A 21,207-nucleotide genomic window follows, 5' to 3' on the forward strand; every position below is an offset into this window, starting at 1 on the left:
CTATGAGGTACTGATGTGGTGGCAAACCATGATGCAAGCACAGCTGCTATGCTTACCAATGTGTTTTCCCACGTATACACATGATCATACATGTGTGGTCATATACATGTGTAAAGTGGAAAAAAATTAAACTCAGGAAAGTACATGTGAGTGCATGCATAGATTTTTACTTTGACCACAATGTAAAAAGAGATGGTTTTGTGTGAAGCACAAAACAGCCACCATGCAAATGGGGGACTATGGAAGGACATGACACCAATGTGAGAAGAGTGAGCTCTTTCCCCCCAAACAATCATCAGCTTTAACAAGAAAATGGAAGGATATTTTGCTCCTTGTAAGAAGGCCATGAAATGTTCATGGCCTTCATAGTAGGAAGACCATTTATGATCTGGACTCTGCCTCTCTCTGGCCCTCCATAGCCTAAGGTGCTCATGTCAGAACTTGGGATTTGCAGAGTGCAGTGGATGTTAACATAGGAAAGAAACCTGTAGTCATTGCAGTTGGCTGGGTCAGTTCCTTTAACTACTGGCAGAGCTGATAGTTTCTCTTTATAAAAGATACATATCTGTTACCTTCCTTGATGCCTTGTGTGTCTCCATAGAAAGCATACTGTCTTCCTCAAGTCATCTTACCATGCTCAAACACTTCCAACTCTTCAATTATAACTGTCTTCTATATTCTCATTTTTCTTAGATTATAATCATAAGTATATAGTCACTTTTTTTATAGAATGTGTGGTATTAAATGGAGATGCTGGAATGTTGCTAGTGAGAGAAGCGCCTCTTACTTCTCTTCAGTTTAGAGTACCGTTGTATTTCTAACCCTATTCTAGTAAAACTAGAAATGGTCTCTATCTTTTTCTCTTTTGTTTCCACCCCTTCCCTCTCTCTTCTACTTTCCTCTATCCCACACTCTCTCATTCTGAAGCTTATAAGTGGCCTGTGAAGCTTCCACTTTCCAAAACCTTTAAGAAAAGCAAACAGCTGTATTTCACTTGAATTGACAAGCTCATTCAAGGACAAAAACCTATACACTTTTTGTTTTCAAAGTAGAAAGAGCACATCACACCCCTGCACAAGCTATTAGCCCTTTGGCATGGGAGAGTGTGATTCAAGGTGCTTAAGCAATAGATACATGTTCTTTGAGAACTATGCAAATATAACAAGGACAATGTTTTATTCATTCTTGAATTAAATGAGTGACAAAGTAGTTCTACTTCAGCCTGATAAAGCAGCTCCACCTACTGCACAAAAGCTGTATTTTCTGCCTGATAATTACACAGTGGGACCTCAAACATACAGAACCAATCACAGGACAGAACATGTTTGTAGTTAATTTTCAACATTGAAGTATGAGTAAACTTATCAGAACTGTCTTTTCCTAGTGTTTTAATATGTAAGGGTGTGTGTATGTCAACACACACACACACACACACACACACACAACTACTTTTTCATATTGAGGATAACAGGTACAGAATGAGAGAGGATGGGATATACAAATTTTAAGTATGGAAGATATATGGTAACACAGAGCATTGTTTATTGGCACCTGAAATGTTATTTACTCAAAAATAAGTCATTTTTCCCATTTTCTTATATAGTCAATGGTATAAGAATTAATCCTTTCAGTTGAATCACTGTTCATATTTCACCCTGAAGCATAAGCAGACTCTTTGTCAAATGAAACCAGCTGTAATAAGCTTTCTTTGAATTTCTCCTTTTCTAGTGTTTTCTTTTCCCTTAATACTAACACTTAAGTCTACAATACCTCTTGGAAAGATGAAACATAATGCATTGTTTTATACTGTAGCATTTCTCTCTTTGTGAAGCTTGAGGTCATTCATTATTTCATCAACCATTTGAATTAGGTCATTTAGTTTATATTATCACAACAGCAAATAAATAATAGTAAATGCAGCACAGCCCTCACATGATTCATTTTTATCATTCTTTACTGTTTTTTCAAGGTCTTACCTGAAAACTGACCTTGTTGTTCTGTGAATATGATGTTATCACAAACCTACTTGATAATTAATTTTTTTAATCTTCCATCATTTATGTTATGTTGTATTTGTCAATCCAACTTTAATTTATTTAGATTTTTATAGAATGTCACAAACCCCAAATCTGTATTTAATATTTCTCAACTCTTCGTTCTCTAAGTAAATTAAAATACAGTACAATTTGTTCATAAATCATATGTCAGATTCATAATTATATAGTTGATACATATTAGAAATCTAGACATGTAAGTATTCTAACTGGTTTTTATTTTTTCCTATTATTGAAAATATTTTTCCATAGATATATCCTGATTACAATTTTCCCTCCCTCTACTCCTCCTAGGTCCTTCCCACCTGCCTGACCATCTGCACCCACCCCCTTTCTGTCTCTCATTAGAAAAGAACAGACTTTTAAGGAATAATAACAAACCATAACAAATTAAATATAATAAAACAACAACAACCATCACATTGAAGTTGGGCAAGACAAACCAACAGGAGGAAAAGAAACCAGTGAGAAGGCACAAGAATGAGAGACTTAACCACTCACACACTCAGGAGTCTGATAAAAATAATACTAAAATGAAAACTAGAATAAATATGCAGAGGACATGGTGCAGACATTTTGACTGTGAGACTAAACCACTAACCACGGAGGGTAGGAGTGTACCTGGAGGGATCCATGACTATATATATATATATATATATATCAAAGGATGGCCTTGTCTGACATCAATGGGAGGGGAGGCCCTTGTTCCTGTGGAGGTTTGATGCCCCAGTGTAGGTGGATGCTGGAGTTGTGCAGTAGGAATGGGGGGAGCACCCTTATAGAGGCAAAGGGAGGGGGAGAGAGTGGATGTAGGATGTGGGAGCTGGGGGAAGTGTAACTAGGAAGTGGGATATCATTTGAGATGTAAACGAATAGAATGATAAATTGAGAGAGAGAGAGAGAGAGAGAGAGAGAGAGAGAGAGAGAGAGAGAGAGAGAGAGAGAGAGAGAGAGAGAGAGAGAGAGAGAGAGAGAGATTGGTGCTAGAGAGATAGCTCACTGAGTAATGTGTGTGATTTGCAAAGGCCTGAGTTGGATCCAACCCTGTCACTCCTTCTTCACTAAGTAAAATGTATAAAACAAAATTCAACCAATCAGTATCCAAGAAAAAGGCCAAGCATGGTGAAGTACACTCCTAGTTTTAACAATGGAAAGCAGAGAGAAAGGACAGAGCCCGAAGCTCATTGGCCAGAGGTTTTAGCCAGTGGGTAAGTTTCAGGTTCCGTTTGAGACTATCTCAAAATAAAAATAAAAGATAGGAGCAATGGAGGAAAATGCATTAGTGTCTCTACACAGGGGCAGAGGCACACATACCTGTACACCTATGTGCACACGTGTACACACACACACACACACACACACACACACACGCACACACACCATTCTCTAAAATCCCTATTTGGAATTCTAATAATGTCAAAAGTTTGACTTTTTCATATATGCTTGCTTTTTACAAAAACATAAACAATTTTGTCATAAATTGTCCCATTCCTTGACAATTTTGGTGTCTGCTAAAAGCTAGCCCTGTTCTAGTTTCTGGGGATTTAGTGATTAAAAACTGAAATTCCTCTCCCTTGCTGAGCTTCTTCTTCAAAAGTATTCCCACACAATATCGGAGTGAAGAGGGACATAGGCACCCATGCCTTGGGAAAGACAAACACAAGGAGGGAGGGAGAGAGGCAGCTTCTTCTAGGACAGAGGTTCCAACCTAAGTTTCCAGAGAAGATAAACCATCAGAAAGAGAAGTAGAGAAAAGAACATTTCTAGAAGAGACTATCTTCAAAGTCCCTAGAGTGAGAAAGTAGAGCATACTGGGAGATAATTTGATACACTTAGAACTCAACATAGCAAACATTTTTTAAAAAAAGATTTATTTATTTATTTTATGTATATGAGTATACTGCCACTGTCGCCGGACACACCAGAAGAGGGCATCGAATTCTATTACAGATGATTGTGAGTCACCATGTAGTTGCTGAGAATTGAACTTAGGACCTCTGGAAGAGCAGTCGGTGCTCTTAACCAGTGAGCCATCTCTCCAGCCACAATTTTCTTTCTTCTTTTCCTTCCTTCCTTCCTTCCTTCCTTCCTTCCTTCCTTCCTTCCTTCCTTCCTTCCTTCCTTCCTTCCTTACTCCCCCCTCCCTCCTTCCCTCTCTTCCCTCCTTCCTTCCTTTCTTTTTTCATTCTTTCTTCCTTTTTTAGATTTATTTATTAATTCCATATACAGTGTTCTGCCTGCATGTATGTCTGCAGGCAAGAAGAGGGCACCAGATCTATAGATGGTTATGAGCCACAATATTGTTGCTGGGAATTGAACTCAGGACCTCTGGAAGACCAGCTACTGCTCTTAATCTGTGAGCCATCTTTCTACCCTGCAAATGATTTTTTTTCTAAGGTGGTACTAGAACAAGTGTGCAGAGGTGGAGGATGCTTCATAAATTCTGAGTTATACTACATGTGATGGTTTTACTTGCTTAGCTTTTGTTGCTTTATATGATTTGAATAAGGAGAGGAAAGCAACAAAATGGAATTCAGACTGACTGAAAAGTTCCCATCCACACTGCAGAGGAAGGACAGGATCTGAGAATGATAGAGACAAGAAGGGAGTAAGTTAGGGAGAGAGCAGGGATCAAACCTAAGGATAACATTGCATGATGGGCACAAAAAGGGGAAGATTGATGTCAGATGAGCCACCATGGGAGAAAAGCTGAATTGATGGCCACGTTTCTATGAAATCTTTGGGAGAAATCCAGCAAAAAAAATCTGTCTCCAGCATAGGAAGAAATTGGTGCATCATTAACAGACAGACAGGGAGTGCTGACCTCAGAGAAGAGTGAAGTAGAAAGGCAGCCTATGGCCTTATATGACACACATCTAGCTACAACAGGAGACTGGCTGTAGACTTGAATTCAGCGAAATCACTGGACTTAGAAATTTTCAACCCTATTCTTCATGAATCATTGATAGGAGCAAGGTCATGGAAACACTGAGAGGTACACGTTTATGGAACATATTGGTTCTATACTCAAAGCCTCCTTCTCATCTTTCCTGCTGTTCTTTCTCCATATGCCCTGCCACAGAGGACTGGTATGAACAGCTGCACCCACTCATCCTTACCTTGAAGGAGTGCATGGGAGAAGTGGTGAACCGAGCAAAGCAATCCCTGACATTTGTACTGCTTCAGGAACTGGCCTACAGTCTGCCCCAGTGTTTGATGCTGACTCTGAGAAGAGACATTGTCTTCAGTCAGGCGGTGAGTGCCCCTTGATGTGTGTACAGAACACTGTTGAATTGCTAATGCTCTGTCCTTGGTGGGGGTTAAGCTCTTCACTTGGCTTTATTTTTAAAGATCCTTTTCGGAATTCTGGTACCCTGTTTTGTTTATATAAATAAATAGGCTGACTAGATCATGAACAATTTCTGAACTGTTGGTATTTCTTCATGGAAAAGATGCATATTTTTTTTGAACAGTGGATGGAGTCTGTGAGGAGGATACAGTGGTTCCTTGTATCATTCCCCTGGGACTGCCTAAAGGTGAAAAGGAAGGGACTGTCACCTTGCACTGCAGGTGATGGCCAAGAACTCACTGAAGGGAGCATTTGCATATAACTCCTTATTTATTTGGCTTCCTCATAAATCTCAGGGCAGGGTTTCACATTGGTCTCTCCTTTCATTTATAAAAGATGTTTGCAGGGCTGTAAGATTTGTTCATAAGAGCTTGCACAATCACCTGCTTTGGCTATATCCAACCTAATCATGACTCTAAGACCAGGTCTACCACTAGTGCAGTGCTTTTTGCATTTCTTTCTCTCCCCTTTCTCCACTCCACAATTCACTTTCAGAGGTCAAGTACATGAAGCATGAAGGGAAGGAGACAGCAATTCTTCACTTTGTAAGCAGTCTATGCAAAGGGGAGATTTTAACCAAATTGCCCCATTGCCAGTGCACGATGTCATTAGTGGTCCAGTGGCAGAGAGAGCTAACCAGACATTGAACTCCCTCTTAATCCTGCTTATTAATGATTTGCTTTTAGTGACTCTAGTCACACGTGCAAAAACAAAATAATAGCATAATTTAAAAAATCTTAAGAACGTTTAATGGTGCCATGGTTATAGATGGTAGACATACAATTCAAAGGCTTTCTACCATGATTCTGAAATCCATTTATCTAACTCTACCTTCCTTCCAATTCTGTCTTCCAAAGCCTTTTGACAATGCTGCTCTAGATCAAAGACCATCAATTTATTTTAATAAATATGTGCCAACTTTAGCAGCTTTGTTATATATGCTTGAAGAATTTTAATTAAATCTGTGATGTCTCAAAAGTCTGAAGATATTTAAAAACTGAAGTGATAAGTTTGCTGACCCTAGTAAATTTCTTGAATGGTTTCTTTTCTCAGCTTGCTGGATTGGTTTGTGGTTTTATCATCAAATTACATACAAGTTTGCATGACCCTGGCTTCCTACAGCAGCTTCATACAGTGGGCTTGATAGTACAGTACGAAGGACTGCTAAGTACTTACAGTAAGTATTGCATGAGTTTATATTACAATCCTATTGCTACTTAGAGTGATAATACTTCCCTCTTTTTCAAATAGCATCAAAAGTAAAAAGTGAACCTTTCCTGTACCAAGCATTACAGAAATAAATCAGCTTCTAAGTTTTATACCCATTCACCCTTGGGGTTTCTTTTGGATTCATACTACATTTTGAAAATTGAATTGTGGAATTTTTCAGAGTGGACTTTTGAGCAGCTATCTGGTTATTTTTTCAATAAAGAGACTCATTGACAAATTGGTTTCGTTGGATTTTAAACACAGCAGCCTCGTGTCTAGAACTGTGCTGTTCAAATATGGGAGCCCTATGTGTTTATGGAGGACTTCAAATGCATCTACCCCAAATCAATGTGTTCTAGTCATGAACATCAGATTTCAAATCCAGCACAGAGTGTGCTTTGTATTAGCCAGTAAGAAATATTTATTGCTTTACATTTGAACCTGCAGTTTGTATATGTTGGAATGATATCACTATATTGTTAAAATCAATGCTGCTCTGTTTCACTTTATTCTTTTAAAAATGAACAGCAGAAAAGCTGCAGATATTTATGTAACTCACATTCTATTTCTTTGGATTGTATTAGTGTAGAATATTCATTGTATCTCCAGGCTATATTCTTCAGAGTTTGAAGACGAAATTAGCATTAGGTAATTGATCAATTGATGAAATGATCATTGCAGCTTTCATTCTTCTAAAAAAAAAATAAATTAACAGTCCTGTCAATGAAAAGATGTCTAAATGATACTTTGCTTTATAAAAGGTTTAGAAATCTCTCTCTAGGCTCTCAACAAACCTGGACATTCTTCTTCCCTCAAAGGGAACATTGACTTCTGGAGTCCATTGAAACTGTTCTTACTTCACTGATGAACCCCCTGAGCTGAATGGGAAAGTATGCTGAATGGGCTCACTGCCTTCTTAAACTCATTCACTGAACTGCTAGGGACAATCCCAGCAGGGAGGTACAGCAGCGACCAACATTTTATTTTAATAGTCTCTTTGTAACAAGGTCCCTTTCTCCCTGTGCAGGTGATGAAATTGGAATGCTGGAGGACATGGCGGTCGGCATTTCAGATTTGAGGAAAGTTGCATTTAAAATAACTGAAGCCACGTCCAATGATGTCCTCCCTGTTCTCACGGGGAGACGGTGAGTGGTGCCCATGTCCAGAGCCCAGACTTTCTCACTGACACAGAGTTTTTTGGACAAGTTTCCTTGGATAATTCAGGTTGGGGATTTTTGTTTGGTTTGGTTTGGTTTAGTTTGCTTTTTCTTTTTTGAGGGGTTGGGAAATAAACCTGGATAGCATGCTATAAGGAGGTCTTGACAAGCTCCTAGAAGTCTCCTAAGTGTTTGGAATCCTCTTGAGGTTAAACAGGAGGATGCATGTGAGATGTAGAAAATCGGAAGCAGTAGCAGCAGCGGCAGCATGAGGACTGCTTCTGAGGATGACTTCTCCTCATGACTGTCTAGACCAAAGCTCTGGGTGTTTTCACTTTTGCAGGAATTGCCCAGCTAATAGCTTCATAATTCTTGAGATGACTTGAAATTAAATTCAGTTAAATGCAGCAACATGTTAGGAAGGGTATATTCTTATGTCAGGTGCATATTCCACCATTTTTCTTCATCATTTTTGACAATTCACTTTCAGACTGAGACATTTCTGAGAAGGGTTTGAAATAAATAGCTCTAAGGTCAAAATATAATGGGCAAAGTACTAGAAATAATAAAAAATGATGGTATGAAAAAAGAGACTTCTAATAGGAGAAATATACTATATAAAATGTTGTTTCAATCCAAAGTCATCCAGATTTTAATTGATTTGATGTTAACATATTTAAGTACTATATGAAGTTACTTGAATTTTGAAATAGTCTTAGGTCACAGTGTAAACTTGCATTAGAGAAAAATGGAAAGAAGACTAAACATAAAGTAATTATTAGAATCATATGCTAAAGGTGCATAAGAAACAGTCAGTCCCTCAAGTGTAGTTGAAAGATAACTCTGTAGCATAAGTAAAGAAAACACAGCCCCCATGAGAGTAAATGTCTCATCTAGATATTAATGCATCCTTTGCTATTCATAGGAGGAAAAATAAGTAAAGATTGTTCACAAATACACCTGGAAAATAGCACAGCTATGTACATTATTCTGAAGTTTATTATCAAATGTAACGAGCTGACACTTCACCCAAAATTCAAGGAGAGGTTTACCAGGCCATTTGTGCAGGCAAAGAGAAGGGTGTTCTTACTGTGGACATCCTTCAAGCTATGTTTATGATCAGAACTTGACAAAGGAGTGCAAGACTCGAGTAACACAAAGGACTGCTTCTGGGTAAATTCTCTCTGCTTTAAGCAGAGTCACCCCAAACAGCTGTCTCATCTGGAAGGAAGTTTAGCTAGTAAAGTGCTTGCACACCACTAGACCTAGACACCTTGATGTGATCCTTAGCCCAGAAAACTGAGCCTGGGACCCATCACTGGCACTGTGTGTGTGTGTGTGTGTGTGTGTATGTGTGTGTGTGTGTGTGTGTGTGTGTGTATCTCTATCTCTCTGTCTCTCTCTTTCACTCACGCACACACATACCCACACACACTCAGGCACACATCTTTAAAAGATATCACCAAGAATGTGAAGAGACAAGCCACAAACTGTGAGAAAACACATAGAGATTATATCTTTTTAAAGCCCTTGTTCCCAAAATGTACTTAGGCATTTCACATCTGAATAATAATTAAAAATATAATTTAAAATGACAAAATTTGAATAGAGACAAATGATAAGAAGCATATGAGGAAGGATTGTAGTCCCTGAAGGCAATCGGAATCTACAAGAAGACCAACAGACTCAACTAACCTGGACCCTTGGGGCTCTCAGTCTGAACCATCAACCAAAGAATATGCACGAGGTGAACCTAGGCTTCACCACTCATATGTAGCAGGTGTGCAGCTTGGTCTTCGTGTGGGTCCTGAACAACTGGAGTGGGAGCTATTCTAAAAACTGTGACCTACACTTGGGATACGTTTTTCTAGCTGGGCTGTCTTGTCTGGCCTTGGGGGAAAGGAAGCACCTAGCATTGCATAGACTTGAAGTGTCATGGTAGAGGGATACTCAGCTCAGAAGAGAAATGGAGGGAGAAGAGGGGAAGGATTGTGGGAGGAGGCAGTGAGAGGAATGTTAAGTGAATAAGTAAAAAATAAATTGAAAATTTAAAAAAGCATATGAAACCATACTCAGTATCTCTAGTCAGTGGGAGAGGGGTGGAAACTGCCCGTTCATATTAGTTTGCTCACACTGAAATCACCCTCAGGACTTCTGATAACAAAAAGTGTTGCTACAACAAAGAAATCCTGGGAAGTTCATACATTACAGGTAGGAAGGAAAATAGAGCACCCTAGTTGGTTATCCAACACCAGTGGTCAGCCCTGAAATCGCATACATGCAAAAAACTCTGGATAGACTCTGCAGGTTGTATTTATGTATTTTCCATATGTGTGTGTATGTTTATATGTATATGTATAAAAATGAAGAAAAAGTAGCTATTAACTTTTGAAGGAGTAATGTAATGGGAATATCTGGCTTGGAGGGAGGGAAAGGAAGAAGGGGAGCAGGAAATGATGTAGTTACATTTTAATTAAAAATAAAGGAAATAGCTAATTGGTTGTTTAAAATCAAATACAAACTTATACCATGGTTCTTAAATATATACCCAAGAGGAAACAAAGCATTTGCTCATCCATAAGCTTTTACCTAAATATTCATCATGGGACTCTTTGCAATAAAAAAAAAATACTCTGTATAATCTGTCTACTCGTGAATGAATGGGAAAGATGCAGCATGTGCATTGCTAAGCTAAAATGTGACTTAGCCATACACATTACCAACAACGGTGCAACATGGGGAGTTATAAGCATGAACCCACTCATCCATGTCTTGACAGTATTGAAAGACTGGAAATAAACTTCAGCCTTTTAGAAGTTAACCAAGAGCAAGTAAACATTGAAAATTACAATGTATGCCTTTGTAGGGCACTGCCAATGTCCCTGGCTGCAGACTCAAAACAAAACAAAACACAACAGAAAAACACCAACAAATGTGAGTCTAGGATCGATAGTGTTTGACACAATGTTTTACTTAAACATTGGAAAGGATTGTCATAATTATGGTCCTGCCCACTCCATATCCTTCTGAAAGTTCATGGTTTTTCTCTAGTTCCTAGGCTAAACCCCTTTACATGTCTACACTCAAGTCTTTCCTGCATCAGATAACAATTATAACAGATGCAAAAAGTTACTTCTACTGAGCTCATTTTATGGATTCTAAATTTCCATCATTGTATAGTTAGGATCATACTTAATGTAATTTTCTAATGAAAGTGTTTCAGTTTTATGCAAAATTTTCCAAAGAATCACAAATACCTAAGATTACATATACAGTAATTAAACTGCTTTATTTCCATCTGGCCATCAGAAACAGGGAGGTTCATCCATCTGACTAGACCAAAAGAATTCCTTATGCCAGTCACTTTCCTTATCGTTATGACCACGTACCTCAAAAGAAGGGAAGACAGCCTTATTTCGTCTCATCATCTGAGCTAATGTGGTCTCTCGGGAAGGGAAGGTGTGGCTGTGACATCTTCATGATGCAGAGCCTCTGACTGTGACTGTCACAGCTCTGAGCACCAGGGACAGGGATGTTATAGTCATGAAGCATCCCAACCCATAGTCAGTGGCCCCCATCCTCAGCTACCCCATCTCTGAAAGCACAGCCACAATCTGTGGACCAACTGCTCAAACACCCTAGATTGTGTGGGGCAGTTCACATTTAGATCATAACAATTTTATTCATTGATTTGTTTATTAAGCCTCATTATGCTGAAAAAAAAAACCCACCATTATATTATTCCTCATATTTGGAGGACTGCTTTCATTCTCATAGTAAATGAAAACAGACTTGAGACTACCTCTGTGCTTGACCAGGGGTCTTCAAAATGAGCTAATTGCCCTCTGTTTTCTATAGAACACAGAGCAGTGCTGAGAATGTAGGTACACATGTACTTGCCAATGCACACGCTATGCATTTTAACAATGAAATGGGTGTATATCCCTTCAGTGATCGGACAGTCAAATGAAAGCACATAACCAACAAAAGCCCAAGTCAGTGCTGTATTCCAGTCCATCCATTGATGGTTTCCCTCCCAACGAACTGCAGCCAGCCTAAACCATTTCTCTCTTCCATCCTTCCTGTCTGCAGTGAACACTATGTGGTGGAGGTCAAGCTCCCAGCTACAGTATTTGAGTCGCTCCCGATGCAGATTAAAGAAGGCCAGTTGCTTCACGTGTATCCCGTTCTGTTTAATGTCGGAATCAATGAGCAGCAGACTCTGGCTGAGAGGTAGGCTGAGAAAGATGGAGCTCAGAGTTTCTTTTTCTCTTTTTGTTGCAGACTGAGAAATACCATATTTCTGTGTATAGAATTTAGACATGTGATGTGTAGCATTTTCCTTTCAAGTAATACACTTCCAAGTTGTTTCTTATAACAAAGTAAAATGTATATGGAGGAGACATATGCATAATTAGATTTAAATGTGTCAAAACCTTGAGAAATATATTTATACCAATAGCAAAATGTGTATGCAGCCTATGAGTGTGACCTAGAGTGCAACCTCTAGCTCTCCTGTTTACAGACTTTTAAAGAGCTTCTAGGAATTTTCAAGGACCAGTGAGCCTCAAACCAAGCTAGTTTTTATCGTCTGTGTCATTCTAACTGCAATAGAGGTCACTCATTTTAAAAGCATTCGTTTTCCTTTATGTCTCTTGTAAATTAAAACTGTAACTTTTAATTACCTGAAAACTATTTAAGAGTGACAGGATTTGAAAAAAAATGACAAAATTGCAGAATACAGAAACATGGGGGATGGGGAAGCAGGAAGTCCTTGCTTAGCACATTGACACCAACATAGTATCGATTCCGGCAGAACACTTCCTCGCTGCACTTCGATCCCCATTATTCTGAGTTAGAATCTTGGTCTTCTCCAGACAACTCTTGCATGTGAGATACTGCATAAACTCCACAACTTTCTATTTAATGTTTATCCTCAACGATGTCTTTTATGTGACCATTTTTACAAGATAAATGCTTACTGTATTGAAAAACTTAGACTAGCATGAAGATAAAAGACTAGACAGCTTAAAAAACTAAACATCATTCCTCATAGTTAAGAGGCTTGGAGATATCTGAGCCAGTTTCAGGACATTGATCTCTGGTGAAGGCTTTTTCCTCTGTGCTCACCGGAAGGGTAGAGAGATTTTTGGTAGCACTTTTATAAGGACATTAATGCCATGGGACCAGAACTTGCCTTCACTTTATTTAACCTCAGTCATTTCCTCAGAGGCCACACCAGTAGACACAGGTACACTGGAGGTAAGGTTTCCACGCATGAGTTTTGTGAGAACACCAATCTTTAGTTCAACAATTCTCCAGCTGCTTACACTATTTGGCAAAGTCAGAGAACACTGAAGAAATTCTCTTGTTTGTTTGTTTGTTTCTTTTTTTCTGGATATTGTATTTGATATAGATGCATAACATGGCTTCTTTCAGGCACTACTTGCTTTGCCAAGCTGTAGAAGTTAGGGAGAAATGATTATCATCCTGTAGAAGAAGTGTATCAGCAAATGTAACATGAAATTGGGTCATGAAATAACCAAAAAATGTTGAAAAGACAAAACTGACAAAGAAAGAATTTGATTCCATCATAGGGACATTCTTGTAGGGCAGTGTTTCTCAACCTGTAGGTTGCGACCACTCTGAAGGTTGCATATCACACACAATGCATGTCAGATATTTACATTATGATTCATAAGAGTAAAAAATTACAGTTATGGAGTAGCACTGAAACTTCAATTGACACCAAGAAAAATTCATGTATAGGTTTGGAAGGAGGTACATATTGAGAGATACTTGCATGACATCCTTTGGTAGAAAGACAGACTTTATGTGTGAAAGTGGGACATACTGAAAGAGAAGAGAGATGTATGTAGTGGTATACAGAAAAAACCGGACATGATGAAGGCAGGCAAGGAGAGCTCTGGCACACAGCTGCAGGCCCATGCAGAGTGATTTCAAAGGTGAAGTTCTCCCTTGGGAGGACTGTAGCATGCACTCAGTAGTTGGCATAGGACAGCATGACATCTAGCCCAACTTCCAGACATGTTCTTCTAGATCTATGTGAAGGCATGAATAGGGAATCTCAAATGGAGAGAGATGGAGGGGCTTCCTCTTTGTGATGAGGTGTGACCTTACAAGCAAGGTGTAAAATGTGAAAAATAAAAAATATCATCTATGTAAAAGGACAAGATAAGCTGTATTAAATTTTGGTGCTGTTTTATATCCCATGCCTCTCCTCCTCCTCCTCCTCTTCCTCCTCCTCCTCCTCTTCCTCCTCTTCCTCCTCTTCCTTCTCTTCCTCCTTCTCCTATTCCTCATTTTCTATTTTTAGGTTTGGAGATGTTTCTTTGCAAGAAAGTATTAATCAAGAAAATTTTGAACTTGTACAAGAATATTATTCAATATTTATGGAAAAGATGCCTCCTGATTGTAAGTATATGGGTTGTAGAAATCACTAATAGTCATTTGTTGATTAACAATCATTTGTTGATTAAAACTCTTAAGCAAAAGAGGCCTGTGAGTAAAGTAGCATGGGGTGTGGAGTGAATGCGACTTTGGGTTTGTGTGGAGAAAAGGACTGATTGCCAAGGTGGCATGGCTGAAGCCTGTTTCATAACCTTGATTGCCATCCTCAGTGTGCCCAGTGTCCATGCTGGGACACTAAATGTAGAAAAGGCCAAGATTTAGAAATATGGAAGGTATAATTAGAAATCTCAACTGAGTACAATAAAAATTTTATACAGTTAACACTTAAATAGCTGGATCATTTTTCTTTAATACTTTATCCACATGAAATATAGCACATGAATATAAAGAGAAAGTCAGATAGAATACAAGTGCTCCAGTGTGACAGTAAGTGATATAAATTACAATTTCTCTAATGCAATCTTAAGGTTTATAACTTAAGGGACAAATTCATTGGGTGTACTTACTGCACCATTTTATGTGAAAATTTTAACCATCTAAGCAGATAGTCGTGTTTTAAATGTATGATGTGTGCTCTCAATTATTCACTAGGGTAGCTCTTTCTTCAACTTGAGCTCTTGGGTATTTGAATTTATGGACTGACCAGGATTTCATCTATCTCCAGTACAATTCTCATCAGATATGTATGAGAACAAGAAACTAAAATTAACTAGTAGAAATATTACATTTCACCAAAAGCCACAAAGTATAGTTGTCACCAACTTATGAGCAATTTGCTCACTGTTTGTGTCTGGTGCTTGGACTCACAGGTGGCAGAATACTTGCCTTTTCATAATGCAATGAGTATTATTTCATATCACTGAAATGACCCATGAAGCCATGTGCAGAGATATAGAATAGTTTCTGTCCTGGTATTTATGTTACGATTTTTATATTACTGTATTTCATATAAGATATATTTTCCCAAAATTAAAATCCTCCAATGGAGATTCTTTAGCACCCAGCATACTTTGTATTGTATATTTCTTACTTCCACTAAGGTTACTGGTACGTGTAAACAAAACTACTTTTCTTTAGTGATTAATGAAGTTACTAAGACTTAGATATTGGTTATTTTTTACTCCAAGATTTGGTTTTTCTTATCATTCCAAAGTAATGTCAGAATTTTCATTTATTTACAACATGACTTCTGTCTACTCTGATATATGAAAATTAGCTGTATTCCCTTTCCCATTAGCATCAGCAGACCTGGGAATCAGTCAGCATTGCAGGTCCTCAGTGGCTCTTCAGACTCCTGCTCCTCCCTGAACACATGCTGCCAAGTGATGTCTGATTCATATTAATGTTTGAGAACTAACATGTCTTCTTTATTCAGGGAGTAAAAGTAAAGTAGGTTATGGAAGGTTGTGAAGGGTTTTATTATACCAAAACCAACCATTTCGCCTAAAGAGAAATTAAGTAAAAGTACTTACTGAAGAATTCCCTAACATGAAATATAAAACACTTATATACTCAAGTAATTTAAACTATTTGAAGGAATAAATGTTAAAAGAGGAAAGGGACACTGTGGTTGAGATTTAAAATAAAATAAAATATAAGTCTTATGATTTTATCTAATAAAAGGATTTAAGAACATTACATTAAAATTTCTATATTACCAATTAAAGTTTTGTCTTCTCAATCTCCATAAGAGAAGGGCTTCTGGACACCCTATAAATACATTAAAGTACATAATTTCTACTAGTAAGAGCCTATTACAATTTAAGCAGTATGGAAATGTTCATTAAGCTGTATTTTTATAGGGAATATCCACTTAGACATCAAGTATACCACAGGTTCCATACAGATGCAGTTTTGCTTTTGAACACTTATGATCTGTGGTTGATTATTTACGGATGGTAAGCATGGAGTGTAAAAAACTGACTATGTAACCAATTATCTTTGAAACTTGAAATTTCATTATATAAAAATAAATTTATTACACTTATTGTTTATTAAAAATATGATAGCCTTTAACATCATTTATTCTTTGAGATTAAGATACAGTTACATCCCTTCAGCCTTGCCTTTCCTCTTTTATTCCTTCTCAGGCATCTCCTTACTATCAAATTCATGGTCTATATTTCTTCAGTTGTTAAATACAAACAGAGATATATTATATTGTATATAGCAGTATTATCATAGAGTTAGATAGATAGGTAGATCGATGATAGAATATAAATTAACCTGATCAATCTCTATAATGTTAGTTATACATATATGATTTTGAAACAGACTGTGGTTTTAAGATACCCAGTCTGGGACCTCTTTCATTCCTCAATTGCCTGCCATTTCTTATCAAGGATTGAACCCCAAGAGATTTTTTTCTCTCTACATTAGCATGTCTCTTGGTGTATATCTTGTTCAGGTCTTGTCTAGGTGGCCATGTAGTTTTGCTGACACTTCTAGAAGAGTCAGTCTCAGGTAAAACTCCCTTTCTTCTCTGGCTCTTACTATCTTCCCCTTCTTCCCGCCATGATCCTTTGTTGAAGAAGCTGTGTTGTACATGTATAAACTTGTGGCTGATTATCACACTAATTGTTTTCAGTATTTTGATCTGTTGCAGTTTTCTGCAATGGTCTCTGTCTGTTTCAAGGAGACATCTTTGATGCAGGGATGAGACCTATATCTGTGGAAGTTATGGATCTTAGAAGAGAACCCACAATAGTCTTTTTACCAAAGCAACATAATTTCTATCTACACTCCAAATACTAATTCTTATAACTACAGATTGAACTAATTTGAATTGAGCCAATTACATTTGATTAGTTAGATTTTAGTGATTTCCCTCACTTTGTTATGTTTTGCAGCAAAACTATCAGATTTTCAGAAGAATCAAGTGGTGGTGTCATTGTGGTTGCACTCTGCAACAACAGAAATCTGTATAATCACACAAACACATATGGCTTATACCTCTTGTAGATATGTCACATGCCAAAGCAGAGCTGGACCTCACTCCATTTCAGAAGGCAGCCAAAGAGTTGTGTTAGGACTGTGACTAAGGGCTACAGGATTACCCAAAATGGCAAGACTTACCATTCTGGAAGATAGGACCATTCTGGGTCATCTCTTTAATGCACAAAATCTATTACTTGTTTTTACAGTCAATTTAAGAAGTTTATATTGAAGGACAATAATTTATGAAATCCAATACTTTCTTTAAAAATTACACAATGCATATGCTGCTTATTAATTTCCTAACCCATTTTTTAAATGACTTACAAGTGAAATGTTTGAATTCTATGTGGGTTTCTATGTAAAAAATTGTTTCTTCACCAAAGATGTCATTAATCTTAGTGGATATACTCCACTTTTGTCACATCATGGCTATGATGAAATTGCCTTAGTGTTCATTCAGTGTCAGATAGCTTTTAGTTTTCTTTTACTCATAAAGGAAATTATGAGCAAGTATAATCTTCCCCAAGTATCAGCTAATTCCCTGACATATGTAGGCTAAGTGGAGAGTCTCAATTCAGAAATCTATAAAAAATGTAGTTTTCTTTTAGTGGCTGCTATGAATGCTAGTAAACATTTAGTCTTTAGTTGTTAGTAAGTGGGAGTATGATGGAGAATTAAAGGGGCCTATCAGCCCTTGCCTATGCCCTTCTGAGATGCTCAGCAGTCTAGCGAATCATCAGCTAATCTGTTCAAAGTTCTTAATGCCATTGGAATAAATACTCATTTAAATTCAGGAATGATCCTATACTCTCAACTTCCTGTTAGCTGAGAACAGAGAGCCTTCGCTGGAAGGTGTAGTGGGCAGTGGTCTCTACACGGGGAGTATTCATTCTCCTTGCCAGGCTTTGCTGAGCATTGGTCTCATGCAGCTAATAGGGATCAAAAACATATGTATAACATCATGTGTATAGTAATATGTATCCTTGAGCGTTGATAAAAAGGTCCTTTGAGCTGTTGTGGGTTTCTTCCTCCTGGCTTTTTTAAATACATTGTTGCAGATCCTTTGAGCTGTTGTGGGTTTCTTCCTCCTGGCTTTTTTTTTTTTTTTTTAATACATTGCAGTTTTCGGATGTTTGTACTCTCTGCCTTGACAGCAAGGCAGGGCATCTTTTGGAGTGTTTCCCCCAGGCCCTACCTGTGATATTCCCAGGCACCTTTGATCTGCTGGGCAATTTCAGTGGGCAGGGCAGGCTTACCCTTCTGCTCACTCTCATCTTTGCACTGGGCTTGTTGCTGTCAGGAACCTGTCATGTTCCTGCCTCCCTAAAGGATTTAACTTTTGCATTAAGAATAACTTCATAGAAAGGGCTCTGCTCTCAGTCACTTGCACAGAGAACTGCATGCTTGAACGTCACCATGACGTTGTAGAGGCATACAAGAACTTGGTAAAGGGGGCCAGTGAAGAGTTCTTCCCTCCTTAAAGGAAAAGAGACCAGCTGCCAAATTATCACACTCGAATTTACTGACACTTTTTTTTCTGACATTAATGCCCAAACATTTTATTTTTTTATCAAAATTGCAGTAGGGGTATGATAACCTAGGTCTGCTTGAAATTTATCATATGTGGACTTCTTTCTTTATACAGTAAGGTTGGGCGATGTAGCACTGTGAGCTAAGAGAGAAAAACAGGGTGAGCACATTTTGTTGTAGCTGTTCCAAACTATTCCTAAAACATTTGACATACTTGTCATATACAGTACCTCATTCATTATACCAATAAGGATGGCATATGAAATACATTTAAAAAAAATCTCAGGTTTGCAGTGAGAAAAAGTATAATACTGTCATATATTTCATCATAGATATGAAACTTTTGCTGGAACTCTCACATTCAATTTAGCAGACACTAGCAGAGATGATACAGTGTATAAAATTTCGTGTCAATCACCAGGGAGGATGAAGATGACAAGGTAGCTTACAGACAGTGAGTCAATGTAACCAAGGGATAATCTTCACTAAAGCCAAATCCTTTCCAGAAGAAGAGTCGCTGTGTGGGGCGATGGATTTTTCCTGTATAATTTAGCTATGTGGCCTTGCTGTTGTTGTTTTGCTTCCTCCTAGGTGGTTTTTGACATGTGTGGTTTTGCTTGATTGAAGCATTAAGTTCTGCACTAGGAAAAATGAAACATCCTACACAACATCTCCCTTGACATAAACAGAGAAATAAAATACAAATCTAATGATGTTTTATATAGAATTAATTTTAGAGGTATTTTGTGAATAGTTTTCTATGCAGTCCCCATGAAAAATGAGGAGCCATACATCATAAGGAGATCTGCGTGTGCAGAGAATGGGAGACTTAGCCCACAACACTCGAAAAATTATTTAGAATATAGTCAAATAAGAAAAATGACACACCTGTCATGCACGGGAAGTGAACAGAAAGAGAAAGTACGTTTATTAATAATGAGGATTAAGTAGAAGTAATTAGACTTGGGAACCAATGGTAGCATTTAATAGAATAAGTTTTTTGGGTTGTTTTTCGTTTTTGTTATTGTTGTTATTTCGGGATTTTTGTTTCTTTGTTTTGGGTTGGGGTTTTGCTTTTGTTTTTGTTTGTTTGTTTGTTTTGTTTGTTTGTTTTGTTTTGTTTTGTTTTGTTTTGTTTTGTTTTTGAGACAGGGTTTCTTTGTGTAGCCCTGGCTGCCCTGGAACTCACTCTGTAGACCAGGCTGGTCTTGAACTCAGAGATATTCCTGTCTCTAGAGTGCTGGGATTAAAGGTGAATGCTACCACACCCTGGCTGTTAGAGTATTTTTTAATAAAATGTGTAAAAAACCTTCTGTCATGGACTCTTCAGGAGAGAACATCCATGGTACATGTAGGGAGACAGAATGGAAGGCACATGCTTAGGAAACTCAGCAGTATATGTGAGAGAGACAAGGTAGGTGCATGTAAGAGAGATAGAGGCAGGCACAAAGCAACAGGAACAAGACAGAGTGCTGCTGTCTTCTATGTTCCCTTTGCCAAGATGGCAGGTGAACATGTTTAAGAGCAGATGGAAAGTGGAAGCTGGACTCTAAGGACATGTTCCTCCCGAGAGGTTCTGGAGGAGACAATAGGACTATTGGCACTACCAGAAGGCCAAAGTGAAGCCTGTAGAGTCGATGGCCTCACCTCCCTGTGAGACAATCCAAACTAAGCTCAGGGAAAGAAACACAGCAGCACTCTGTTTCTAGAAAGAGAAGCCTGCCATGCCTGTGGGAGGTCCCGGAACCGCCTCTAGGAGGCCCCCAGAATTAGACTGTTCATAGCTCTTTAAGCTTTGTATTCTGTGTGGAGGTGGTTTGGGTTGCTCTTCACTGCTATGGGGCTCCTAAGGTCACCCAATGGCTTTAGAAGAAGAAACCTCAGAAACAAAGACTTCTATTTACCTCACTATCATCTTTAAATCAATCCTGGTATCAATCATCATTACTAAAAGATGCTTGTCACTTTCTTTTAGTGCCTTGATTTAGGTTTCACTCAAGCTAACCCTGGACTCAGTGGCCTTCCTGCTTCCACATTCGGAGTAATACAATTAAAGGCATTAGCCATCATGTTCAACCTAGTATATAGTTTTTAGATGCACTTTTCAAAACTTGTGTGCATGCATAGTAAGAAATAAATAGAGATTTAAATAAATCTACTATAAAAATCGTAGTTTACTGAAAGCTGAAAGGTTTTTTACCTTTGAGCTTTTACTTTATTTTCAATTTTCACTTTTTGTTTTATCTTTTTTTTGCTTGCAACCAAGCCTAAGGAGCTCTGCCGCTGAGCTGTTCTCCAGTCCCTCAGCACTTTCTATTCTTACCATGTCAGTTGACCTTATTCTCAACCAAGCATGGACTATATGGACCAAGTCTCTTCTTAGGACAACATTATACAGAAACATTAACTACTGAAACAAAAACTCATGTAAAACGTACTTTGGCGCACGCCTTTAATCCCAGCACTCGGGAGGCAGAGGCAGGCGGATTTCTGAGTTCGAAGCCAGCCTGGTCTACAAAGTGAGTTCCAGGACAGCCAG

General features: G+C 38.2%; 1 protein-coding gene across 3 annotated transcripts in view; it reads left to right on the forward strand.

Annotated features, from left to right (window-relative positions):
• Positions 1–21,207, forward strand: part of Inpp4b (inositol polyphosphate-4-phosphatase type II B) — a 748,293-nt gene that overhangs the window by 657,158 nt on the left and 69,928 nt on the right. For all 3 annotated transcript variants that reach the window (XM_029480343.1, XM_029480345.1, XM_029480344.1), the window contains exons 19-23: positions 5,137–5,309; positions 6,457–6,580; positions 7,640–7,757; positions 11,862–12,002; positions 14,107–14,204. In XM_029480343.1, the coding sequence (XP_029336203.1) occupies positions 5,137–5,309; positions 6,457–6,580; positions 7,640–7,757; positions 11,862–12,002; positions 14,107–14,204 (654 nt within the window). The remainder of the gene's footprint in view (positions 1–5,136; positions 5,310–6,456; positions 6,581–7,639; positions 7,758–11,861; positions 12,003–14,106; positions 14,205–21,207) is intronic.

This window comes from Mus caroli, chromosome 8 (genome assembly GCF_900094665.2).
Source record: "Mus caroli chromosome 8, CAROLI_EIJ_v1.1, whole genome shotgun sequence".
NCBI classification, from domain to species: Eukaryota; Metazoa; Chordata; class Mammalia; order Rodentia; family Muridae; genus Mus; species Mus caroli.